The sequence below is a fragment of the Vidua chalybeata genome, chromosome 3, assembly GCF_026979565.1.
Source record: "Vidua chalybeata isolate OUT-0048 chromosome 3, bVidCha1 merged haplotype, whole genome shotgun sequence".
NCBI lineage: Eukaryota > Metazoa > Chordata > Aves > Passeriformes > Viduidae > Vidua > Vidua chalybeata.
The window spans coordinates 52,101,428-52,129,415 of NC_071532.1; the positions used below are offsets into that span (position 1 = coordinate 52,101,428).

Genomic DNA, 27,988 nt, shown 5'->3' on the forward strand with positions numbered 1-27,988 from the left:
GAACTTGCATTTATGATGTGCATTGCATTGCCTCTAGTGACTTCTGCACCTTGCCTACCCTCCTTATGTTCCCTTAGCTCTGGATGTCCAGTTGGCTTGTTTTTTTGCCACTGCTTTCTTTTTTTCTTTTTTTTTTTTTTTCCTGTCCTTGAAAGATTTTCACAGTGTTAAAAATACCAATGATATGGGTAATTTCTTTTCTCCCATTCCACATTTTAAACTAGAACATCCTTAAACAAGAATACTTTTTCTGCAGCCTCCATTGGCTATCTTCCTTGGAGGACTTCATAGCTGCACTGTTTCCATAAAGCCTGCCTGTTGCTGTGGCTGTGAATGAAGCAGCACCTTGTCGTGTGAATGATACCAGAATAGAGCATAAAGAAGAAAGATAGGACAGGGAATTTCTTTCCTGTCAGAAGCCAGACAGGTCTTCCACTGATAAAGACTTTCTTAACACCCATATTCACACTGTTTAGCGCAGGTGGAGAAAGAATGGAGAAGCTGAGCAGTGTCTAGGCAATGTGCAGCTGAAAGGAGAAAGGGGAGAAGGGATTTTATAGAGAAAAAGATGAAAGGTGGGAGGAGAAACAACATTTCAGCTTGTGGTGGTTCATCCAAATTAGGTTGGATGGAGGTTTCCCTGTTCTCAGTACAACCAAGGCACCAAAACTGTAGTTGAAGTGATTTAGGAGTCCTTAGAGGGCAGAAAGCATGGTATCAAATACTGAAGACTTTTGCCATATTACAATTAATCTAATTTTTGTTTTCTCACTTTCAGTTTGAAGTACTATTAAATACATCTGGAATTTATAAATGAATGAATAGACTGCCATTTACAAATCCTCACCCAAAATGAAAGAATGTGGCTTCCTATTAAATGGGAGATTATTACTGTCCCAGCATAGGCAGCAGCATTAGCAATGAGTCCAACATAGCTTTCTGAATGCTGTGACAAATAGAGTGCTAATGGCCTTGATGAAAAATGACTTCTAGCAAGATCTTCCAAATATTTCCTCCAATTTCAACAATATTTCAGTCCCACTAGATGCATCTGTTCTTCTTAAAGGAATTCTAGCAGGTGTTGGGACATTTTTCAACATCATTAGTTAATTACATTACCACCAGGGCTGGTCACATATTAAATTTAAACAAAGTTATGGTTCACAGAGACAGAAAGCCTACTGCTTTGTGGACACTGGGGCTGGAAAAGTCATGCCAAGGAAATCACAGCATCATTTTTTGTACCATCATTTTTTGCCTCCCCACTTTTTTAATCTGGGCCACGGTTGTGTTGGAGACCTCAGAAGCAGCACCAAGATTCCATTACAGTTAGTGTTAAGGTTCAGAGAGTCAGAAATCATAAGGATCCAGGGACACTGGGACTGCAGAAGTCATGCCAGAGGGATCACTGCAGAGCACCAACATTTCTGCCTTCACATCTTTCTAATCTGGGTCACCCATGGTGATATGGACCTCTGCCTTAGCACCAAGGTTCCATTATTGTTAGGATTAGGGTTAGAGTTCAGAAAGCTAGTTCAGCTCAGGGGACACAGGGGCTGGAAAAGTCATGCCGAAGGAATTATGGCAGGGCACCAACATTGCTGCCTTCAGCCTTCACACCTTTCTAATCAGGAACACCCATGATGATGGAGTGAGGGGAAGAGTAGCTGAGGTCACTTGGTTTGTTCAGCCTGTGGAGGAGGAGACTGAAGGGAGACCTCATATTTCTCTATGGCTCCCTGGTGAGGGGAAGAGGAGGAGAAGGCCCTGATCTCTGTGGTGACCAGTGACAGGACTCAAGAGAATATCATGAAGTTGTGTCAGGGCAGGTTTAGGTTGGTTATTAGGAAAAGGTTCTTCACCCAGAGGGTGGCTGGGCACTGGAACAGGCTCCCCAGGGAAGTGCCATTTCACAGCACCAAGCCCGACAGAGTTCAAGGAGTGTTTGAACAAGGCTCTTAGGAACATGATGTGACTCTTGGGGTGTCCTGTCAGGGTTAGGAGCTGGACTCCAGTGATCTTCGTGGGTCCTTTCCAATTCAGGATATTCTATGTTTCTAAATTTCTTAATGTAAAAAGGTGTTTCTGATTGACTTAAATAAATACTTCTTTTTTTTTTTTTTTTTTTTGAGTGGAAAAAGTAGAGTTGTTTTTTACTTTAAAATTTTTAAAAAGGGTGAAATCCACATTGTTTTCGTTTCACAGAAATAAAATATTTTTGTATTAACCCTTGCACCACAAAAATAGCTGTAAACAGTTGATTTTCTGCAATTCTCAACACTAAGAAAAGAGTTTACTGGCCAAAAGGGCTGTTGACCTCTCCCAGATGCAGAGTGAGAAGGCATCTCCACTTTTTGGCCAAAACAGTCCATCATTTGTCAAGTACCCTGGGGGAACTACAGTAGAGATCTCCTTCTTCTTGGGATAGGAGCTTGTGTCTCAGCTTCCAGGAGAGACGAAAGATCAGTAGGGGTTTCCTGAAGGATCAAGGCACAGGTGTAGTGCTGCCACTTACACACTGTATGTAAATAATTTATAGTTACAAAAAATCGATTCTCTTTCTAAAACACACTGTTTCTATTAGCTTCTTTAGACTTGTGGCTGTTCCTAAAGGTGTTACTGACTTTTCTGGTGAAGGGGAGATGGGAAAAAGTACCGAAACTCCTTCACAAATACTATGATGATGTTTGTGGCTCCCTAGTCAGGGAGCTGTATCCTTTCTGCATTCTGAGATGTGCGTAACTGAAGACTTGCCATGAATCCTTGAATATCAACCATATGAGTCACTAAGATGCATACTGCTAAGCCTGGGCTCAGGTTCATGGAACCTAAGTTGCCCTGAAGCTGAAGTCCACTGGTTTAAGCCCCCATTTTTTTCTCTGCTTTCACTAGAAGAGAGGGGTCAGAACAAGAACAAATTTAACAGGCAACAGCCCAAGTATTCCTCTGGCCTTTTTGTGTTCCCTCTAGCTTGTTTACATTGACATTTATAGAGGCAGATGAGCTCACATTCAATTAACACTTTTGAAATAATCGGCTTTGATTGGGTGCCTAAACTATTGGATTTTATCCACATGATTTTCTTCTGCTGCCATGAATGTAAGAGGTCACTACACTGATGGCCCTAAGTAGCTGTGTGCTTCCCACCAATACTGTTCTTTGACTTTCTGACAAAAAGTTATAGTTATAGTGGGCCGAGCCCAGTGGAAGGCATCGCCAGCGCCTGCATTCCAGTTCAAAATACATCACTGTTTGCCTTTTGCTTTGGTTTAGTCAAGATGTTTTTTCTTTCTCTGTGTGCATATCTTCACTGATAAAGTGCTTTTATTTTTCTTCCCCACTGTCTCACAGAAATACTGTGTAAGGGTTAATTGGAATTTTTATAAAGCATGCTGACAGTCAGAAGTTATTTTAATTAATAAGATCATTACAAAGAATTATGCTCTGGTAATCCTAACAGCTGATCCCATAGGGTTGTCAAGTGTCTTTTATTCCACTTCTTGTCCCAGTTCACTAAAAAGTTTGGAGTTTTAGTTTATTTCATTCCTTTGTTTTGGTAATTGGTATTCCTGAGATGACAAAGCAGTCTCATGCACTGGAGAATGTGTAAGAGATAGCTGTTTAAAGTTTGAGATTTATGTAAGGACCATAAAGTAATATTAAGTCTTTTTTTAGTAGTTCCTCTGCCCGTGGACAGTACAGCAGAGCAGCAAGCTTTTCCTCTTATTTTGATTTTGTTTAATAGTGAAGGTCATTAAGAAGGTGATTATAGGGTTGAAGAAGCCTGCCCAACAAGGCAGTCCAATAGGTCAAGTAATTAAAATACAAATATTACTCTACTGCCAGGTCCCTTCTGCAGGAGTGCCAGTACAGAGTTTAGTAACCTGTTGAGAACACACTGCAGCAGCAGCAGCAAAGGAGAAACAAGAGTTCCAAGTGTGTGTACATTATGTACCCTCTCTGCCCAGCGCTGCTGCCAGTCACACAGGCCAGTTTTGATCACTTAGGTGTTCTTGCTGAAAATAACACTGGCACAAGAGCCTGCCTAGAAACTTGCAGAAGTGAATTACACACACGGGCACCCCTGAGCAGCAGTGCTTAATTACTTACTAGCAGCGGCTCCAAGGCCTTAACGCAAATACAGTCTTATTTGGGGGAGGGGTGGGGTGGTAAATGCCCTGGGGAAGCCCGTAATCAATAAACCAACAGTATTAGGTAAGTCTCCTCTTCTTTTGGCCTGCCTTTGCAGTGCTCTTAAGTCAGTCCTCCATCTCAGTTCTGGGAGAGTAGCTGCCATCCTTCCAGTCTCCACCATGGGCTCCTTATACCTTCTTGGCTTGGCTTGGCACAGACCCAAATCTGAGCCAGTCAGTCTTCAGCCAGCACATCTGAGGTGGCTGCAGCTCCAGTTCCGGAGAGAGAAGCTCTAACCAGCCTTTCTCAGCTAGCCTGCTGTTTGGAAGAGGTCTCCCTTCTCTCCCCCAGCTTCCTGTGTACGACCTAGCCCACCATGCTGGCTCCCACACCTGCACTGCAGCCTTATGCACTTGATATGGTTCTCAAATCTTCCTCTTAGCAATGAGATTATCCTTAGTGCTTCTTCCCAGTAGAAAACATCAATGTTATGCAGTTCAAGTGCTCCTAATTAAGTGTGTATTTTCCAATTCCCAACAGACACCGTTCCCAGTATAAGGTCAATCAGTTAGTCTCAGGCAACTTGGGATCACAGTTATTCTTCAGTTACACATTTGTAGTGATCTTCCCTGTTTAAAAGGCTTTATGCTGCAATTCTTGCACTTGGGTACTGCAACAGAACAGTGTTATAGCTAACATTATGAAATACATCTAGTGACTGATTAGTGTGTTCCCACCTCAAAGGCATTTCCATAATCTTCTGCTTCAAACACACATTCACACACCACTAATGTGACCATTAACAATGAGGCAAATGTGTAGAACGGGGATTTCTGACATCTCTCTGCTCCCCAGTTAAAAAATGGTGAGTTATATTTCTATTAAGAAAATACCGAGAGTCTTCAAGAGAGAAAATACTCCAGAGATTTCAGAAGGGCAGAAATACTGCAGGTCAGGTTGGTTCATCTCTCCTTCCTTTTCTGATGCAGCAACTTCTTTCAGACCCAGTGTTGGCCAGGGAGTGGAGATGGACAAGAGACACTGAGAGGCTGACAAGACTGGCTATAAAGGCCAGTGATCATAACAGCCAAGCTATTAGGGTCATAGAATCAAAGGGTTGCTGAGGTGGGAAGGAACCCATGGAGATTGTTTTGTCTAAACTCCCTGCTCAAGCACAGTCAGCTGGAGCCAGTGGCCTTGGATAGTGTCCAGTCAGGTTTTGAATACCACCAAGGATGGAGACTCCACAACCTCTCTGGGCAACTACTTTCTGTGTTTGATCACCTTCAGAGTAAAAAAATGTGTTTCTTATGTTTAAAGAATAATTTTCATGAACCATTTGCATGTGTGGGTGACCTCTGTCCCAGTGCTGGCATCCATCCCACATCACAGAAGAGTTCAGACGAGCTGGAGCATATATGAGAGAACTTCACAGAAGACTGATAGCACAGCTTTATGAGCAGGTGCTGCAAAGGAAGTTCTGTTTGGAATTCCTGTGGCAATAGGGGAATACAAATAAAATTTCTAGTACCAAAAAAATGCATTATGATACTACAATTATCACCAAAGTAATGCATTTTTTAGGCCACATTTATCAGCATCGTTGGAAGGAAACCAAGGGTTACTTCACTTTACCTACCTTGGACCTCATCTGGGAGGATGGAGCAGAAGTTCTTGAGGATTTTACTCCATGACAGGAGCTGTGATACCAAGCAGAGTAAGAAGTCCTCCTTCCTTCAGCATTCTCCCAAGTACAAGACATGAAACTATTCCCATTGCAGCCCTGCTGTGCACCCACTGCTCTCCCAGCAACTGTCCTTACACATGGTGACTGCTGTTGTTCTGCTCCTCTGCTTGCTAGGAAAAATGCTACTACATGGTAAGAAGAATCACTTTTTTTTTTTCCAGTTCTCCTTCCTTTTTCACATTTAAAATAGAAAAGCCATGCAGATCACTGACAGCTCAGTGAGATCAGCCTGGCTTGGGACAGAGCTGTAAGTGAGGGAAACAGAGACAGGCATACCAACATTAAACTGAAGAGAAAAAATCAGGCCAGAGTCTGCAAGAGAACCCAGAGAAGCCCATAGGTTTAATACTATGGATGTCACAGCTCCACTGCAACCTAATCATCTTGGAGCCCTTTGATACTATATATGTTCAGTATCACTGTCCTTTCGTGATGTTTGTGTATTGCCCATTACTGTAATCCTCAAAAAGGTATTTGTCTGCAAGAAAGGCCATTTCCCACTGAAAGGTTTTTTTGTTTTTTCTTATCAAGCTCTGTGTTAAAGCAAGATTACTTACGTTTACAGAGTGCAGAGTCTAAAAAAATAATGAAATGTGAAAGGTAAACTCTTTACAGTAGTGTTAACATCAGTTTTATTTACATCTTCTATTTTATAATATTCAGTAAATATGTACAGAATATATTTGCAGATTACAATATCAATGTCCACATTTTCTGAGAAAAAACAGATAAATAGAAATGTGTTCTGTGTAAGGAATGAGGTTGGATTTTGCTCTAAAAGAAGACATCACTTGTAATTTACTGATATTTGACACTATAACAGTATAACCTTTAGTTACATGATGTATATTGTTTTCAGCTCTCATCTCTTGGCAGGGATGGTTCACAGAAGATATGAATGCCTTAGTGCAGGCATGGGTGAAAGGCAGAGCACCTGTCAGTCTCTGAATATGTTCCTCTTCTCCTGCCCTTCTCCCCAAATGTGTACCTTTTCATGCTTGTCTAAACTGCACTTCAGCCATGCACTGTATTTGGATTTTCAAAAGAAGTGACGTTATCAGGATTCATACATATTTAAGAGCAAGGACTAACACTTTCTTGCATACTATACTGATTAGCACTGAGATCTTTCTTAGTCCAAGCATTTATACACATGATTTAATGTGATTCTGTTTGTAAAAAGCATGCCATCCTCTTGAGACCCTTGTATTTATCTGCTTTCAATTACATTTGAAGTATTCTGAAAGTCTCCCATACTAATCCCATCCAAGTTGGAAGCCACATAGCTCATGCATGAGATTGTCAAACATGAGTAGTTGCAGATGTCAGTGCACCAGTGGCAGGAATCCAGGAAGATAGATCAAGGCTTAGTCACTGAAAAATACATGCCAGCACATCCCAGATACATAGCATTGTAACACCTCATGAGGAAAACGTGTCATGACAGGAGATCAATAACCTCTTGGAGGCGATCTGTTTTTGAAATATTCTTGATTAATTATGCCAGGGTGTGTTTGGCAACTTAGCCTGATCCAGCCTTAACCTAATGCTTTTTGCATGAAGCACTATTGTTACTAGTCTCATAAGTCAAATCTGATGGTTCAAGTTGGGTTTTAAAGGGTCAGGCTATAGATTTTGTAATGTCTTTGTGCCCGACATTGCCGTCTTTACTATGGTGTGTAGGCTTTTACTATCGATCAAAATAACAGGTGTTTTAAGATGAACAACAGCATTTACAACTAATTGCATTTGAAGCAAAATTACTCCCCTAAATAAAGTGTGTCATACAGTGGGTAATTCAAGTAGGGAATGTCAGAGTGTTTTCATGGCAGGTGTTCATTCAGGATGTTCCCCAGGCTTGTTTGCTCATGTGCCTTCATTGCAGAGGAGAAGCAGCTCTAGGAGACCCACAAGCAGGGCTGCCTGCATCTCTGTCCTTACCCTGCCTTCCTGCAGAAACTCGTTCTTGCCCTCAGTAAGTTTTTCAACCATACCTACTATTCCATCTGCCTTTCAATCAATGCAGGAACCCAGCCCACACCTCTTGGCTTCCCTACGCCCCCACCATGTTACCCCCTCTTTCCTGCACCTCAACACATGCTAGTGCCTTAGTCAGTCCTGGTCTTAGTAATCTGGTGATGCCACTAAACCCAGCCTTGGCCTTCTGCATCCTGAGCACAGAGTGTGAGACCAGCAGCTGCCTTGGTGCCTGGCCATGGATTGTCACTGTCCGTTGGGTGACTCGGCAGTAGCTGCTCATGTGCAGCTGCTGTCACACAGCTTCACCCTGCGCTCTTGCCTCTTGCACAGGTATGCACCTCTGCCTTGCAGTGGGGTATGTGCTCTTTAGAAGACTCAGGGCAATGCATATCCAGTAAAACTGGAGAGATAGACAGCGTTGGGTGCAGCAGTAAGACTATTCTCACCTTAGTCTGCTACTGCTTTCTGTAATACAGCAAAAAAGCTTAGGAGGTTACGTCCTCTAGAGCTATTTGTTAAAGGAGTTTACATGTACAAAATAAAGAAATATTGAAATAAAGATAATAACAGTATCTGTGAGATAAATTGTTTGAACCACATTGCGGATAGTTGCAATCACCATGTGATAGACCAAAGTTTGACCTTTGGCTACCTCACCTACACAACACCCAATAAATCCAGTCCCTCAGTAACCACTTTCAAGGTTTTAGATTTCCGAACAGCATCAAAGAGCCACCACTCGAAAAAGAAACTGAGAAATAATGGGGTTTTTTTATTTTCCCAATTGTGAAATTTCTTTCCCCAAATATACTGGCCCAAAGCCCAGGACAAGCAATATTTGATCCTGGACCAGTGGCAGATTCAGAGTCCAATGTTTTCAGGTTGGAAAAGGATACTTTGGCTATCATGAAGCCAAAAATATCCCTCTGTGAAAGCCTTAGTACTAGTCCTGGGAGATTGCTAGATGTTGGAATTTAATATAGAATATTTTATGTACTGATAAACTTTTCAAGTTAGTAAAAGAGATTTAGAAAACATATTGATACAAATTATTTTCTCCCTTCTGAGGCCTTTGAGTATGGAAAGAGTTCAATTTCAGGGAGAGAAATACTATTTTCCATATGAGTAAACTCATTTAAACCATTGGTAAAATACATCTTCAAGCTCTCTTTAGTGATTTTTTTTTGCTATGAATTCATGAGGGTCAATGACTTTACAAGCACTTTTTCATCATGACCTGCAAAAGCAGTCAAATATTCATTCATGCAAATTAAATCTTGGTAAGCCATGTAAAAGTCTCTGTGTGTGTCTGTATAAACATTGATTTTAAGGATAATTTAAAGAGGCAACAATATATTTCTTTGCCTAGATAAACCTTTTTGTAAATAATAGCTTGAGAAATTCTAGGGCAGGTGGTTCAACTGGCAAATAAACTGAGAAAAATATCTAGAAAATGACTTTGCATAACACTGAAATTAATGAGTGCTCCTTGCACAGGATATATCTGTGTGTATATTCCAAGTTGTTAGTAGCATGTTTTTTCTAAGTATTTCATATCAAAAATGAGATCTTGAGGTTCAAAGTAAATTATGGTCTGGAGGGTTTGCTCAGCTGTGGCTGAGTGCACAGAACCAGGACTTTGTTGATTGTCTTGTATTTTAAAAGTATGCTAAGGGTCAAGCAGTGCCTGCTGGCAGGAGCAGACTGGGGAGTATGGGCATGGCACAGAATGAACAAAAAAGCCTGGCTAAGAGATCCCAGCAAAAGGAGAGAGTTGATTTATATGACATTGCACTTGGCATGTGCCTTATGATATCTGCATACATGAAAAGCATTAAAAGTAGTTATGTTGAACTAAACAACGTTAAGGAAAATAAAACACATAGCAATACTGTTCCATTTGGCAACATGGCGCTAGTTTTACACAGTTTTGCTGTACTGTATGTACCATGTCTGATCCCTACCCTCATCTTGTTTCTAGTTGAAGTGACCAAAAATTTGTGTGTCATGTTAAGGTATTAAGGATGGGAGCTGCAAGAAAGCAGTTTGGAGCAGCGGGAGCTAGGATGGAAGAGAGACAGACACTCAGAGGGGGGCAATTGAAGCCTCCAAAAGCAGAGGGGAACTAGGACAGGGGGTCAATCAGGGTAACAACTGATATATGCTGAAAGGGCCAAGATGTCTCAGAGCTGTAAACTTGAAGGATTAGATTGGCTTTCATAGCAAATTTTTTGTTATTTCTCTATACATGTTTGCTCATCTTAGGCTAACACCCAAGAATGGAACTGAGGAATATGATGTGGTTCTTCATTCCTCCATAGCTACCCTATGTGACCTTGAATGAGGTATGCCATCTCCATCTTGCCCTTCTTCAAAATGAGGATAGGATATCCTCCTCCTACAGATCAGGGCTGCCATGAGGGTATGTTTAGTAACGCTTTTGAGGGGCTGAAGTGCTTTAGTGATTGGCACTGTGGAAATTCTATAGATAAACACCTATATATAACCTCCCTGACACTAGTACAGTCATAGGGGAGATCAGATTGACACTGCTATTTCAATATTTAGTATATACTGCATGTGTCTGAAGAAACAAGAACAAAGCTGTCAAAACATCAGGTATGCATGGAAAAAGTGATACAAATCCTCTTAAGTCAGGAATGCCATGTCCACTGTGTTTTTCTACAGAAAAAAGGAAAAAGAGGGGGTAACATTAAAGAGGAAGTATTAACTTTCTTTTCAAAGAACTCCACACTCTCATATTGATTGAAAATTATTATCTTTGGCTCTTGTGTGTTTTGTGGCATTATAAGGTTTTGGTCTTTGTTTAGATCATATAATGCTTCTTCCTCCCTCCAACCTACCATAACAATTAGTGAGCTGTCTGTGGCTACCTTGGAGTACATCCTGTGCACCAACATGTCTCATTTAATAGTCATAATTTCTCATTTGTAAGAGGAAAAGTACTACCAGCGCTTTCTGTCTCATAAGGGCTCAGACTCACTCAAAGATTCCAATTTATTATGCATCCAGCTCTGATATCCTGCTGCTCTCTTTATGGATTAGGCTGCCTTGGTAGAAAGTATCATCCTTCAGACGACACATAAATACTCCCTTGCCGGCTGTTCCTTTCTCAGAAGTTTCTCAAGGAGTAAATCATAACCATGCCCCTATTTTACTAGTTCCTGATCTGGTTTTCCATGGTACTCTGCTAGGAGCATGCAGAAAAATGAGCTTTATTGCTACTGTTACTCTACAAATGGAACTGACTACAACTGTCAGTTGTAGGAGCATGCAGCTGCTAGGAGCATGCAGAAAAATGAGCTTTATTGCTACTGTTACTCTACAAATGGAACTGACTACAACTGTAGGTATTTTTAGGCCTATTAGTATTGGTTTCCAGGATGAACACACTAGTAGTGGTTTTAAATTTAGAGGAATAGGAGTAGGTCAGTTTGCTGCTGGTTTCTGTGAAACGTTTTTCTCAAGGTGCTGCACAAACCCCTGAGAGGGAAGAAAGAGTGGCAGGCAGACTGTTCCACGCATTCTGATGTGGAGCAGCTGTTTAACATCATAACCTTCTTGTGAGTTCACAAGAAAAAGGGGAAGAGTAACATCCTGCTGATGGAAACGATATTTTATAAGCAAATTTTAAAAGAAAGCAGAGGCAGCCAGAAAACACATCAGTTTGCACAGAAGGGTGCAAAGAAGGGGAGCACTGCCAAATTTATACCAGCTTAAGTCTCAGGCACAATGGCGGTGTGCTGCAGGGTAGTTTCCCTAGCAGATGTTGAAATAGCTGCCCTTGCCATGGCAGAGGCTTTGATGTAGACGCAGCTTTGTGTGGCAGATGTAGCCCTCCAAGTCCTGGGCTGTACAAGTTCTGTGGGTGAAAACCTATCTGCAGCCTCCTTGTTGCAGGCATACCAGCACTCCCAGGAGGCTCCCAGTCCATCAGTTAAAATGTTGGTGGACATCAAAACTGCAAGGCCTCCTTTCTTGTCACTGGGGTTTTGCTCTTAAGAACATGGGCTGAATGTCATGATGTAGGCCTCAGAGGCACACAGTATTTCCACTGAGCTAAAATGTCCTATACCTTGTAGTTTTCAGTCTGATCAAATTGACTAACGAGTCACAGTCTGTTGGTTGAAGTGAATTATAATCACAATTTTTGTGATCCTCACTTCAACCATTCCTACAGAACTTCTGCGAGCTACCTGGGCATCTGAGATGCCTCTCTAGACTGAGCTCCTTGTCTTAAAGGTAGTTCTGGACAGTCGCTCCAGATCAGGAGGATGACTTGGGAAGGCATCACTACCATGTTTATGCTGATGATACAGTACATAAAGCAGTCAATTTAGCACCTTTTGAGAAGCTTTAAGATTCAATTTAAAACACAGTTAAGGGAGAGAGAAAAGGCCAAGTAAGGTACTGTTGAAACCAGTGTTAAAAAAAGCAGCACTTACTGTTTGGAAGATAAAATATATAGTCAGGCTTTCAAGAATGAGCACTTAATTGCCTAAAGACTGTTACAGAACTTACTGTTAATGTACCTAATTTGCATAAAATATTTTTTTCCAAGTAACTGTTGCAGAACACATCTACAATGGGGAACCACAGTCCTCCATCAAAGCTCAGCTTCCCAAGCCAGCACTACAGCTGTGGTACATACTTGTAATGTGATTTTCTGGTCTCAAATGTCATTAGGCACGTATATACCATGTTGGGGGTGGTACATCTTTTTGTAATATCTTTTAAAGAGTTATTAATGAGCAGAGTTTCTCTCAGGAAGCCATGACAGTGGCTCTAGGACTTATTCCACCTGCAAGATCCCAGGATGGCTTTCTTTATAGTGCGTGCTAATTCAGCTTCACTCAGAGGTTGCTTCTTTCAAGTTAGTCTCCAGAGTGTCTTGTGGATCAGATTCTCCATATGATAACCTTCCTGCACATTTCATCCAGGCTCTGTTCATTGTGCTGGTTTCTCTGTTTTCTAGCAGTTGGAGATTTGGCAAGCCACATTTCTTCACCACCTTTAGGTGATGGGTCCTTGGACAGACACAGAATAAGAGGAAGTTGCAGCTTTTTACTCTGCTGAGACCAGCACTTCCTAGCAAAAAATTTATCAAAGCTGCCTTTCCAGCAGCAGGGACAGGCAGTGAGGGGTCTGAGCAAGACAGTGCTGGGGCTGGGTAAAGGGGGCTTATGGTCAACTCTTCAGCCCACAAACTGGTCTTGGCAGATGAATAGTTCAGAGAGGGGTAAGCAATGGGTCTGAGGGCTGCTGTCTTGGCACACTAGAGAAAAAAAGGATTTGTGGCATGAGGACACCTTGCAGATTGCACCATAGTCACAGGTGGAGAAGCTGACAGGGTGAATTTTGTTGCAAGTTACTGAGATGCAGTTACTGAGCCCTGAAAAAGCTCAGTCTAAGAGCTCCTGCTAATGATACAGGTTTTGATATCTCCCACACTGCTGCTTGTGCCAAGCTGGGGGCTGGGGACTACCCTCAGCCTGCAGTCACTATGGGGAACATGTGAAGAAAGGGTTGAATTCCTGGGACAGTGGGAATGGTGCTCCCTGGTGTGGCCACAACAGTGCTCAGCACAAGTCTCTTGTGTCAACACAGTCACACAGGCAAAACTATCTCACAGGGGCAGCTGGTCTCAGTGGAGGAGAATAGGATGTCCAGATAAAAATGCAGTTTTGCTTGTAACTACTTAGTCCATATTAAAAGTGCCTTATCAATATAGCATTAATTAGTAGTGCAAGCATAGTTTACTACTATTATAATAATATACTAGTCATTATACTCTAATTATATATTTGTTCTTTTCTTAAAAACTTCTAATGGTGCAAAATGGCAACTACTGGAAAACTGTTAGAGCAGCTAATCATCCTTACTGTTTAAACTTCCTTGTTGTTTGAACTTCTTCATTCCTCAGTTTTCTCTGAATTAAGCAAGCCCCAGGAGATACTTTGGCAAACAAGGTGAGAAATGTGGTTTTGTCCCGCCGTGTGCCAGTAAGTAAAAGGGAATCAGTCCCAGAGGTACCAGTTGGGTATGTTTGATCGGCACAGCGTGATCTTTAGGCAGGTCAGGGAAATATCAATGCTATTTTCTCTCTAAGCCTCAGATTCCCACTGGCCTGTTTATTCAGAAATCAGGTGGCAAAAACATTAGAGGATATGAAATTTTAGGCCCCCTGCAGAATACCCAGCCCTGATGGATACCACTGCAAGCACATTTGACCCCTCATCATCTTCACTGTGCTTCAGTCTAGAGTTTTAATTGATACTGTTAGATAGAGGGTATCCCAGACTACAGAATTTCATGGTTTTTAAATGAAGATTTTTGGAGGAGCTGAAATGTAGAGAAAGGAAATTTTATCTTGGTTGTGGTTTCATAAAGGATCTGAAGCAGCTTTTTAGAGTGGCACTTTAAAAGCATTTTAAACCAAAGTTCATACTCCAAATTTGTAATACTGCAGTGTTTGCATGTAGCATTGACATTCACTCTAACAGACTGAGAATAGAATTACATATCTCTGATTTTCTCCTTAGACTTCTAATTCCACTGTACTTTTAACAGGATTTTGTACATAAAGTTTTTAGTGGCACAGCTTATTTCTGCTTTTCCCTCCACCCTTACCTTTAGAAGAGAGCAGAAGTGAGAATGTAGGAAAACAATTATCTATTTTATTATAAACCACTAGAATTGGGAGAAGGGAAAGGAGAAGAGTATTTGAGATTAAGGCTTGATTGCTGAAATTATTTTAACTACTTTTTAATTGGCAAGCTGTTGAGTTGTTATCATCAATGAGGAACTCATCAACAAGCAGTATTGAAAGCAGTAAACATTTACATGGAGAAACCGAGCTCACAATCTCTGTAACAATCATCCATACAGTGTAGAGTTAAAACTAAGTGACAGGATTACAAGAATGCATTGTACAAGGATTATCAAGGGTGGAATTTGGTCTTAATAGCTGTTGTTTTCTTCTGTTTTTACTCTGAATAAGTTATGGGGGCAGGGCAGGAGACATCTGCACAGCCTCCAGCTGCTCTGCTTTGGGGGCTCTGTAGAGTGAGGCACTGATCTCTCTCTTCCTGGAGACCTTTTCTACACAGACACAAGATGTGCAGGTGAATCTCCAGGGCTTGCTCTGGTGTCAGTCCCTGATCATGGATTCTGAAGGTCCTCTGCAGCTCATAGACCTCTAATCTAATGGTGGGCACCTTTATAGCAGACCGCAGTGCTATAAAATATCTCTGCATTCCCTTGATGCTGATTTGTACTGTTTAAAGGGATGCGGATGGAACAAGTTGTTAAAAGATGAAGAAATTGAAAGCTCCCCTAACTGCTGTATTAACCACGTGACATTCTCCAAATGCTAGTCATTAATTACCAATGCCTTGAAAATCAGACCAGATATCCAATTCAATTATGTTACATCTCTCAGCAGGAGCATTTCCATTATCTTACCATTTTCCATTCAAACCATTCTTCTTTGCAGTTTTTAAAGGCTTAGACCCCACTATGTTTCTTCTCAGTTGTCAAGGTTTGACACTGGCGCAATGCCAGCGTCCCCATGAAAATGCACCTTTTCTAAATAAATGCTGTGAGATGTTATCAGGAACAGAGCAGAGCAGGCCCAAGCTTAATAACAAAGGGAAAAAAACTTTATTAAACTACTACTAATACAGAAAACACATAAACTAAATCCAGGATGAAGACCTTTTAAACCACCCCTCCTCCTCCCAATTCCAAAAACACCCAGCCATGAAACATCACCCAGGATTCCTGATCAAATTACCACCCTTCAGGTAATCCATACTCAAACTATCAAGGGAGACAGAAGTCTCTCTTGCACCACAGACCCCCCAGGAAACACAACTGCCCCCCTGTGTTTCCCTGTCACACATGGCAACCGCCCGGAAGAAAAATCTGCCAGTGTGACACTCTCCTTTCTATGTCACAGTGCTCTCACCACCGTGCATGGACAGACTGCTCATAGGGCTCCTTTAAGGATGCTTTGCCACGGACCCAAAGATATAACAGTTCAGTTTCTCATCCTGGGACTACAGTCCCCCCCATTTTCCCCTGGGGCCGAGGGGTCCAAACAGGACTCATCTTCTTCCCGAAGACAGAGGGTATCACCATTCCCTCTTCAGCTCTCTTCGTTTCTCGCCATTCTTGTGCTGTTCGAAGCTGAAACAGGTCTCCCTGGGTCACCACTGCATCCCCCTAAAATGCAGTCTCTATTGCAGGAGATTTTGGTTCAGTCCATGGCTAACAAGAAAAGTCCAGCTAAAAGCTACTTCATCATCTCCTCCCACCGAAATATTTCTTCTTCTAACATCTCAGGTCCCGGACTATATCTCTTCTACTACAAATCAAGGAGGAGTAATACTGTAAAAAACCCTCATTTCCTGGAAAGGGTTAAAAGTTCAGACTCCCTGGACGGCCGATATCTCAGTCCGGCGTTCCACCTCCCACGCTGGGCATTCCCCCCCCTTTCTCCTTCTCCTCTGCCGGCAGATTTCCAGGTGCCGCCAGGCTCTCTGTCTCTTTCCCTCTGTGGCGGGGGGGGCAAAGGCATCTCCACTTCTCTCCACCCTTCCATCCGCAGGAGCTGGCTCGGTTCCAGACCCTCAGCCCCCTCGGCCTACCTGGACAAGGCTGCGTGGCTTCCCCTCCCCCACCCAGCCTAAGGCTGGGCAGGGGGGGAGTCTGCACTCTCTGACGACCGGAACCAAAAGAGAGAGTTCTCCTGGGAGTTCTTGCTTTTAACCCCCTGTGTTCTCAGAGGCGTGTCCATACTTTCAGTGGTCACTCCAGGTGCCAATATTCAAACCTGACCACTGATTGGTTTGACCCAACTTCCTGGAAAAAATTCACTTCCATGTCAAACCACGACATCAGTTGAACCTGTAATGCACACAAAGATATTTCTACTCCATACCTCTCCTATCTGCACGCAGGTGAACATCAGTGTGAGGATTACATTGTAATTATTGTAAACTTAGAAATCTGACCCTCCAGCATCTCCAGAACTACATGATGGCAGAATGTGGCCAGTGTATGCCATAACTTTCCTTTCCAGTTGGTATCAAGTACTTGGGGAAGGACTGAACCTGCATTAGGACTTAGGCTGCCTTGAAATCCTTACACCTCCAGGCCTTCTTGTGGAGAGGGCAGAAGAGTTCACAGTCAGTCTTACCAAGCCCTAGAGCTAAACTCTCAATTAAAGTAATTCCCTTTAGATGCCAGCAAAAAATTGGCCCCATGGAGGCAAGGCAGGGTCTGTTTCTGGAGTCACCACTAATGCTAGTCTTAAGTGAGCTGTATATTCAGAAATTATGGGGTTTATTTCCTGGCACATTTGTTCTTTGCTTATGTATATTTTCATGCCTGCCACTCTGAAATGTAGACATTGAGTGTTGGGGGCAGACTGGATGCAGTTTTTCATGCTGCTGACATTATTTGGATGAACAGGCCTTCTCAGAAGGGGCAGTGTAGGAAATGTGTATGGGAAAATAACAAAATCAGGAGTTTCGCAGCTAAATAAAGACAAGTGGCTGAAAATGGCTTTTACAGCTTTGGCTTTCATATGATTCATTTGGGAATCTAAAACTATTTTGTGCAACTAAAAAATTAAGATTCACAACACCTTTCTGAATGTAATTGTTTCTGTCTTGCAGATGGAGGAACAGAGGTCTTGATGCTATCATTTGAAAATATGTCCCCTGTTTTCAAGTCCCCAGATTGAGATACATTTAAACCTAATTCTCAGAAGCCTTAAATACCTCCATTTATATTCATTCACTTGGCATTGTTTATACTTAGTCTCTGAAAACCAGATGCATTTCCTTCCAACTAGAATGGTCAAAATAATTGAACTGACATGGCAGAGATCACAGAGTAACTGCAGGGCCAGACTGGGTTTTGGACCCATGTCCCTTCATGACACATTTCCTTTTTACTCACTGAGTATCTGCCTTGGATTCCTGAACAAAAGCACATTCTGGTTACTCAGTTTTCCTCTGCTCTCTTAAACAATTGGACATTATAGAGATGATACTGGTTGGGTTATTGATCAATTTTATTGTTACTTTACTTTGTCTTTCTAACCATCAAGAATTGTCTTCAGGTGCCTGTGATTTAAGTTTCTTATTGTAGAATTGAAATGATAATATAAAGAACCATTTGTATCACCTGCTTTTTCCCATTGTTTTGATTTTTTTTTCCAGCACACAACAGTTTTGCCCTTTGTATTAATCGAGATGAGAACAACACATCATCAGTATCCCAGCAGGAGCTGTGGACTGGCTGCAGTGTGCACCTTCGCTGTTGGCTATATTTTATGGTAAGGGCTGTACATGCTGTGTTTTCACATTGTATTGGGGGTTTTGTACTGCTAAATTTGGGCACATATTTCATTATGGATATAATCGCTAACAGATTCACGCTGCATGCCTCGTTTGGTCCAAGACCTGGGCTTTGTCTGGTTTCCCCAGATGCTTATATTTTTAGAAAGTATATGCCAAACCTCACACAACAGGAATTTGTTGAACAATCCCATGTAAGCAGTGGTCTTTCCAAGGGTACATTTTTCAACCTTTTTTCAAGCTAAATGTTTTTCTTGGACCTTAGTTTTATTGCTTGGGGTTTTTGTTCTATCAAATAAAATTGAGACTAGGCAAATGATTTCCTGCATCAGTATTTAAGCAGCAGCAGAAGAGATAGAGCACTGTCTTTTTGCTTTACTGGTTCATAAATTCTTTCTGTGAAATTGATTACAGAATAAGTCAGTAATCCAAACGCTCTAAAGTTTGCTTTAAGAAATGCAAATGTTGGTGAGAAATTAAACTAAAACGGGAATAATCTTTCTTATACAACATTAAATTAAATCTTTGGGCAGTTTCTAATCAAGCACCTGACTTACATGACAGAGTTAATATACTTTGGTCATCCTAGTATTTATTTTTCACTAAACCTTTGTTTTATTTATATTTCTCCTTTGATGTCATCTATCCTTTATCCTCTCTGCATTTCATGACCCCCATTTTATATTCTTTCTTTTTACTTCACAACATCCTTCTCTCAGCTAAGAAGGTATTTTTCAAAATTTCCACCAAATAAGAGAGATAAAACTAATGTGAGATTAACATGGTCTCAAGGCAGTACTATCACAACTGCTTCAACTATGCAAATTGTCCCTTTGATCCAGTGAAAGATAGGTCATTATTCATGCGTATCCACACACACTCAGTGATGATACAATGCTATTAATGCAGCTGAAGTGAGATGTTGTGTCCCAGGACAACAGCCACATTCTGCCATTTGCTTTTATAAACATACGTACCCTTCTTAAAAAAGAATAATATTTGTAATTATAAGATAAGGGCAGCCTCATGCAAAAAGGCATATGATTATTCCTTCAGGGAAAAATAATTATATTCTTAACCCATATAAAGTAATGCTTAACTGTGATAGTTCTTGACCTTCCTCTAATGGTACCTGGAGACAGATTGGCAGGTACCTATGGCTTGACCTTCTCTGGCAACTCCAGTTTTCTAAAAATCATCTAAGTAGACACATGCAATAGTATTTAATAAGAATTTAAAATTGCAACAATCCAGTTTTACAAGTGAAACAAAACTAGACTGTGTCTTAAAATCTTTTAAGAATCTGTTACAGTATCAGTGTGATCCTCATCTAGTTTGATCCTACCTACTACAGTGCATCTGTATCCTGCAGCTACAAGGTTAAAGAAAATCGTAGGACAAGTAAAGCAGGAGAAGCAGATTCTGCATTAAATAATTACTGCATTAATAATTACCCAGGCACAGACTATGGTTATCTCGCTCTGCTTTTGCTGTTTATTGGTTTTGCCTACACATATATTATTTCCAAAACAGATAGGGCTACTCTCAAGTGATTCGCCTTCTTCCAAGTTGTGATTTCTCTTTAAATGAGATGAGACAATCTTAAAAGTTCATCCTGCTAAATTATGCACATACAACCCATTTCTCCTTCTGCTGTTATGGAAGGAGGCCTTTGCAGGTTAGTGGAGGCAGACAAAAGCTACTCTGTGCCATCACTTGCAAGTTCTGCCTGTCTTCAGCCTGCAGCTGCTATTGAAGACTCTATCCAAGATGTGCTTGAGGCTGCAAGGCAAATCTTGGTCCCATTTCATCAATATGATATATAAAATTCACAGGTTGGAAAAATCTGCCAGAAAGTATGAAAAGTGAGGCATTTGTCATCCTTCTCATTCAGGGTGTGCCTTCTTTTCACAGCTGAAATCCACCGTCCCTCCTGTTGCCAAGTGACCACATTGCAGTAGAGACCTTAATCACACAGAGGGCCTGGAATTGATGAATTTGGATTTGTTGTCCTTGTTGGCAGCACCCTCAAGGTTAGCACAGTGTATTAAAATGAGACTATACCTGCAAATGACCTAGATCCATACAGCCTGTTGGAACTTCCTTCCTTTGTACCTAGGGTTGATGATGGGTCCCGTTCTGAGGTTTAGTGAGTGGTTTATGTATTTTTAACTAGAATTTAGGGATCTGCCACTTGAGAATTTGTTCTTTTGCCTATTCTATTTTTCCCTCATCAGAAATGTTTTTACTGCAGCTCTCAGAATAAAGTGAAGACAGTTGCTAATCAGATGTTCTCTATGTTTTGTTCTTGAATTTTGAATTCTCTTCCCATGTCAACTGAAACTTTCTTACCATCCTACATGTTTTATGTATTGTGTTACACTTTTTCACGGAAAGGAACATATAGGAGGATGTTGTTTAGGTTTGATTCTGTGAATGCTTTTTTCAACTCCAAGTAGAGGAAAGCTTCTTTTATTTTGTCTGTGACTGAATCTGTCATGTATGAAAGAGGTGGTAGAATAGCAGGTGCTTTTTAATGTATAATTGGTAAATAAGAAATCTGGCAAACAATTCTGAATAGCATCTCTGAAATTGGAAGAACTAAATAACTTGATATCTCCTGAGCATGATTCAGAGACTTGTTTTCTGAGAAACATCCTTTCTTGGAGAGTAAAAGCTTTTTCTGTTTTTGGGGGGTTTTTTTTGGGTGGTTTGTTTTTTTTTTTTTTTGATTGTTTTTTTCTTTTTTTTTGCATTCTCTCCCTTCAGTCAAAGAGTTTATGAGTAGGCACACTTAGCTCATGCACTCTCTGTGAGAGGGAGTTCACAAGGAACTGTGCCCAGGCAGAGCATCCACAGACTTGCATTGCATGTTGCAGACCATACATGGACTTTCAGGATCGAGGCCATGGGATAAGATGGGAAAAGCCTATTGGCTTTATTTAGCATGGCTTGAAAAGGTCACAGTTTGTATTGAATTGTTAAATCCAGACAGTGCTAAGAAAACCAGAGCATTTGCCAGTACTACCAGAAAATTCTGCCAATGAGTGTATGGAGTTAGTTGTCAAGGAACAGAAAGAGCCAGAAATGTGTTGCTCCTTGTAACAAAAATGACCTCATGGTAACTAATATCAGAGCCTAATATGTCCCTAAAATAAACTGAGACAAATACGTTTATTTTAAATGATTTTCTTTTTCCCTCTACTTTTGTGCACTTCAGGATGCCAAAATAACAGACCCTAAGAATCTGACTCCACTGCTGTAGTCGGGCTGGGCTGCATGTTTGGGAGCAAAAGACTTAATCTGCTCTCTTATAGCTATCTCAAATCCACTAGGAGCTGCCTCCACATGTGCCAAGCTTGGACTTGATTCATTCTTTCATTCTTTTATAAATCTATTTAAAGAGCTTTTAAACTTTGATTTGAAAAGAAAGTTTCTCTTGAAACGACTTTAGGAGAGTTCCTTAGATTCACTGATGGAGAGCATTTAGATGGGGTAATTTGCTGAATTCTTCTTGAACAAATTTAAGAAAGGAATGTACACTGAGGATTTGGAATGAATTTGAGATTGATTCTATCAGGCTTGCTGTAGGATTTCCACTAGCGATTCTCCATAGAAGGAGAGGAAGATCAGAAAGCACGGATGTTGGCACAGACTGCTAGGACAAACCTTGACATTCAGTAGAGAGGGGTGGTGGGTTAGAGTGTGAAGCTTGGTGAGAATTGACAGTCATGTTGATAAAGAAGGACAGGATTGAGAAACCAGAAGGATTTTTGAGGTTGGTGGTGCCAATGGAGCGGGAGAGAAACAACATGGGTTTACTAGGCTGTGCTGAGGGTTTGTGTGTAGGAAGGGTGTCATGCATGCATTTGGAAGTGAGCACTGGGGATAAAAGTTCAATAAAGATCAGAGGAGTCCATGGTTAGAGAAAAAAAAAACCCAAAACTGTCCTGGGGACAAGTACAAGAAATGAACTAAAATCATGGGTTAAAAGAGAAGTGGATAAGGAAACATGCAGCTTCAAAGATGAAATCGTGAAAGTAAGTGGGGAATGCTGGGAGAAGGAGAGAGAAACAGACTTTGAAATCAGAGTGGAAGGCTGATGTAGAAGTGCATGATAGATGAAACAATGCAGAGGAGGAGAAAAGAGGTGGAGCTGGAGCTGCCCTGAAGAGGAAAGAGTAGGAAGAAACAGAAGCTGCAGAAATAGGCCAGGGGAAGATTAGCGTCCCTTGTACCTGACCCAGAAGGAGGGTGAGAGGGCAGAAGTGCTTTCAGCAAGAGAAGGCTGTATGGATCCCCAGCTTGTTAGGTCTGACATAGCCATTTTGGACTGTTGCTTTCTGGCTTGCCTCCACCTCCACATCCTCAAATGTTTCAGTCAAAGCAACAGCACAATCACAGATGACATGCATGGGTAATATGTTCTCACTTCCTTGTGCAGCTCCTTAAAATATAGCTCAAGAAGGCATAGCAACCATTACTATATTTAAAATGAAAAATTATTTTTCAAAATAGATGACTTCCAGAGATGACAGCACTTTGCAGTGAATCTGCTAAGTTTCTGCCATTGTAGCTACCTATACATAAACACAAATTTCTGCTAAGCTTTGTTCTTCCCAGAGGGTGCCAGCACCTTGTCATGCTGAGTACATTCTAGATGTGACATTATTTGCAGCTGCAGTTTCTCAGGACTTGTCTGCTTCTGACTGGATAAACCACTCCACACCAGTAGTACAGTCTTGTGACCCATGTATTGTTCTCCACTCAGATGAATGGAGAAGAATCCAGCATTAAGAAAATGGAACAAGAGGGGATGATCGTTGTTATTTCCTAAATGATAACTGTTTATTGAACTTACTTTTTAGTCTTTAAAATTCCTAAACTGTGTACATTCCTAGTGTAGGTGTATTAGGTCTGGCTGGCTGTTAATATAAGAAGCCCCGCATTTTAATATAGCTGAGATCTTAAGAAATCTGATTAGATGCAGAACAAACTCTCCTGTGTTTTTGTGGGCAGTTATGTGTCTCATATCAATCAGTATTAGAAACCAAAAGTAGAACAAATTTTGTGTGGGTCATTGTGCTCCTGTCCCTGAAAATACAAGATTGGGCCTGCACTGCAACCACAATTGATTTGTTTGTTTTGAATGTCTCAGCTGCTGTAAGCCCATCACCTTGTTTGGAAGACATTCCACATTTTAATAGCTCTGGGTAAAGTTATCCCTCTTGGTGGAAAAGGAAGAGAGTGATGCTGGGAAAGATCATGAAATAAAGGCATAGAAAAAGCCCATGTTCTGCTTGTTAAAGAGTAGCCACTGGGAACTCATCTACAATTTGCCTGGAACCAAGGATTCAGCCTTGCTTTGTGCCAGTCACTGGAAATATGAAGAGCACTGAAGCTCTGGGAGAGGATTTGCTGCTGCAAGAAGTAACCAGAAAGGAACTGCTGTTCATAGATGAGAGTTGTCATGTACCCAGGCTCCAGGTAGAGCTAATGTCAGATGCTTCAGGAGAGCTTAGCAGACCATTATGAAACAGCCAGCCTTCAAGGGGGAGTTTTCTTGCAAAGCTTATGTCAAAACATAGGTGCTTAGATCCTTTGGTCTACATGGTTTATATACCTTGCACTCTTTAAACTTAGGCATACATGCGTGCATTCTTATTGCTTGTACAGTCTCTTGATTTCAGAAATTTGCTAAAGTTGCATGATAAGCCTAGAGAAGATGAGTGGACTAAGCAGGCTTCCAGACTTCTATACTTCAAAACTTTTTTGAATATCTATATTTCAATGATGTATCGCTGAAAGGAAGAGTAGAGCATTCCAGAGATTAATTAGGTATCATTCAGAAAGATATTTCCATTATCAGATTTGAATTTCTTGTCTCTGAATTGCATTGAGGTGATTCTTCTGTCATGAGGAAGAGAACTGGAAGCTCTTCACGCATTTTATGTCATGCATTATTATTCTGTGTCCTTTCATTTGCTGCTCTTCTTACATAGCCCCTCATCTAGCAGCCCCTTTTTCCAGCACTCATAGTACTGGTTGTTGATGACTACACATTATGATGAAGGACTCAAGCTGGGCAGGAAATAGGTGGAGACTCTCTCTGGGAGTCCAGACCACAAAGTGCTGGCAAGCTATGATAGCTGAGAGCAGCCACCATGAAGGAGCAACTGTCTTCTGTAATATCTCCCATTACAAAATTCATGAGGTGTCATGGTTATTATCTGCCATTATACTCACTTGTTGAGCTTGATTCTGCCAGGACTAAGGTCTTACACATGCTGTTGTTACAGCTCTATCTTTTAAACTGACAGAGTACACATAAACCACAAGGTTCCAACAAATTTTTGTGCTTAGTTTTCCTCATTAACAAAAGATCTATATCCAAACAATAAATGTAAATGTATGTGCCCTGCATAGTTTTTATTTTCTCCTGATTACTTTGATACGAGAGATACACAACATCTACTGTATAGTAGAAGTGAAAACTAGCTACAAAGTCACATTTTTTGACAGATTTGTTAAAAACAAGCAATACTGTGCATTTTCAAATAGCTTTTTCTGATTTCTACACCAACTGTTTGAAAATTTCTAAAAACAACCACTTTTTTTTAACAGACATTTTAATTTGAATACAATGTGTGAATATTTCCATTCCTTCTCTTTTTACTGTTTCTAACAAATGGCTAGATGAACTCCATGACCTGTAACATATTCATCTTTGAAAATATACAGTTATGTCTACATACAGCTGCTGCTGTTCCAAATCACGGGGAGGTTCAGGTTAATTTTATCAGGTTTATTTATTAAGTAGCCAGTCTAGTTTTAGTTTAAACTTCTTCTCCTCAGTTTATTTCTATCTAAACGATACATTTTTTGCATCTGTTCAATAACAAAGTCTTCAATTTGATCTAGTTTTTGCGCTCCTAAGTAAATCTTAATGCCTGCTTCCCTGTGCTTAAAATAATGAGGTTGGATAGGAGTAGTAGTTACTGGAATGGCAACACTGAAGGCATTCATTAACGTTGGCAATCAGCACTCTTGTGTGGAAGCTCTATGCGAATGGTTGATCAGCCCCTTATAGTACTGCCTCGAGACTGCCTGTATTCCAGCAGGAGCAAACCCACTAAGAAAGGCCACCAGGTGAGGTTTCCATGGCAGCAGTTGTCCCTTTGCTGCTCCCGCTTGTAGTACAGACAATGCTGGAGCAGTCAGTGTGTCACTGCTCAGTGGAGAGAAGGCTAATATTACTCCACCGCAGCATAGCCAGCAGTGTGCTGTGGCTCATTTTTAGAAGGATCAGGTGGGTTTGTGACTGTTGTCTCCACAGTGATGCTTGGTCCCTCTTGTGCTCAAAGCAGTTCTGACAGTGTGGCTACCCAGGGGACAGGTGAACAACAGCTACACTGAAGGCATGAGCACAGGGAGTGGGCTCCTGTGCTGGGCAGCAGGGAGCAGAGTGCGTGAGCTGTCCGCAAAGCCTGAACTAATCAGAGATTGCTGACATGCAGGAGCTCATCAGTGACTAATTGGTTGGATTTAGAAAATGCCTCCTCTTTCTAGCATAAATGTGTTCTAGTAAAAGCCACTTCTACTTGGTTCATGAAGTTGGCTACATAGATGCCATTTAGAAGGTGCCATGAAGAGTCCCCCGTAAAGGTACTTTATAATCCTGGGATGTTTCATCACACCAGAGAAAATAAGTGGAAAAAGATACTGGCTCTTTTTCAGTCTTTTTCCTTGGAGCTTGTTTCTCACAGAATGATCATTAGGAAAAAAAGCAAATGAAAACTGAAAAAAGTAAATGAAACTGAAAATTGTTAGGGGATAATAGACATTCCCTGCTAAGCGAACCTGGTAGCAGGGGACATCCCACTACCTTCTACCCAACTGTCGCATCTTTTTCTTTCATCAAAAGGAACATAGTGTCCCCTGTTACCATGGGTTACACAGGAACTCTTCATTTTTTCATTGATAATTTTATCTTGTCAGGTTAATTCTGTCACAGAAGAATACTGGGGAAAATAACTGTAAAGTACAGAGATAATTTCCCATATGTGAACTGATTTGGAGAAAGGGGGTTTAATTGCATTTAGATCATGCAGATTAATTTACTGACACATGTAGTTTCCCAAGTGAAGTGTCCAACTGTTAAGGGTTGGGCTGTAATAAAAGCTTTTCCAAGGAGGAGGGAAGCTATGACAACCATGTACATTTCCAGGGTGATTGTTAAACAGGGATTCTGTGCTCCCTGTGTGACAGAATTTTATGGTAACAGTTTTGTGTGGACTTCTCTATCTCTGCCCTTCAGGAGCCTTTGGCTGTTGATCTAGGGATCAAAAATCTTCCTTAAGCAAATAGAAACATCAGCAAGTGAATCAAATCATGTGGACATGGAAATCCCCATCTATAACAGTCTATGCAGCTGCTCTAGCAGTGCTTCACTGTGAGCTTTTCACTTAAATTTTCAGGTCAGAAAGGAGAAGATTTACATTCTTGAAGAGAGCCCAGCAAAGCCCCAGCTTGCCTTCACTGAGCACTTTACCCAGTTAACCTCTGAGATGTTTGCTCAGTTGTTTGCCAGTGTTTGCTTTTCTTAACTTCCACCTACTGGAATGTATGGAATCTCTCTGCTCCCTCTGACTTCACCACTCTCTGCATCAGATCTCAACACAAAAATTATCCCATCAGAGCATACAGGTGTCCACTGCAGCCACACACAGCCAAACCACACACCTGGAGTGCTTCTTCAGGATGCACTGCAGTAAAGCTGATAGTCTGTTTCTTGAGTTAGTGTACGAACAATGTCCTCTGTAGCTGAATGCTAAAAATCTCTGTCACCAGCCAACCACCACCAATCCTTTTCCTTTACTGTATATTGGCTGTGGGGCTGGGCACTACTTTTGAGATGTGGTTTTGTTTGGTCTTTTTAAAAAAATATTTATCTTACCTAGAGAAAAATTACTAGATTCCAAATTATAGCAGGTAACTGAAAGAAAAGGAGAACCAAACTAAAACACAGTTGTTGAAGAAATTATTCTCTCAAAGAGAATCTAAACCATATGCCTCTGGCACCCAAAAACTGATTACCATGTGTAGCGAGGAAAAGCAAAAGAAAAACGCAAATGTGTATGAAGTGAAAGGAGGATACTGCAGAAAGCAGAGAGAGATGGTAGGACAGTCTGTAGAACCCTGAATGCTTTTAGGATAAAAAACCTGCTTGGAGCAGAGGCTGCTGCAGTTTCCATCTTTAGCACGAAACAGGGGTTTCCTCAGAAATATAAGTGAGCAAGGAAATACCTGCCTACGTCAGAAATGAAAACAGGCCAACTGCTCATAATAAATTGAAAGCAAAGCAGCAAGAATGTGGGAAATCAGTCATAGTTTCATCGTTTGGGATGGATGTCATCCACATGCTCGAGTTCAGCTGCAACTTGCAGGCCTCTCAAATAATTGCTTTTCAGTTTACAGTACCTAAGCCTACAGGCCAAGCTACTTTTGTAAAACAGGGCTGTAAGAGTCAGTGCTTGTTATTTTTGTTTTGTTTCAGGGTGTGCTGGATTCACCATGTTACAGGAGTGTGGGTGTACCCACTTCTTGAGCACCTCAGCCCAGGTGTCAAAATAATCTTTTTTGCAGCTGTTACCGTGATAATTAACGTATTCTACTTGGTGGGAGAAATCCTGAACAACTACATCTGGGATACGCAAAAATGTGAGTATTGTTTTAG

At 41.2% G+C, this 27,988-nt stretch overlaps 1 protein-coding gene across 5 annotated transcripts in view; it reads left to right on the forward strand.

Annotated features, from left to right (window-relative positions):
* AIG1 (androgen induced 1) overlaps positions 1-27,988 on the forward strand; it is a 124,395-nt gene that overhangs the window by 92,766 nt on the left and 3,641 nt on the right. For 4 of the 5 annotated variants that reach the window (XM_053937871.1, XM_053937872.1, XM_053937873.1 and 1 more), the window contains 2 exons: positions 18,115-18,230; positions 27,809-27,972. In XM_053937871.1, coding sequence (XP_053793846.1) covers positions 18,115-18,230; positions 27,809-27,972 — 280 coding nt within the window. Of the gene's footprint in view, positions 1-18,114; positions 18,231-20,166; positions 20,286-27,808; positions 27,973-27,988 lie in introns of those variants that run through there. The other variant, XR_008429857.1, reaches the window with a different exon arrangement.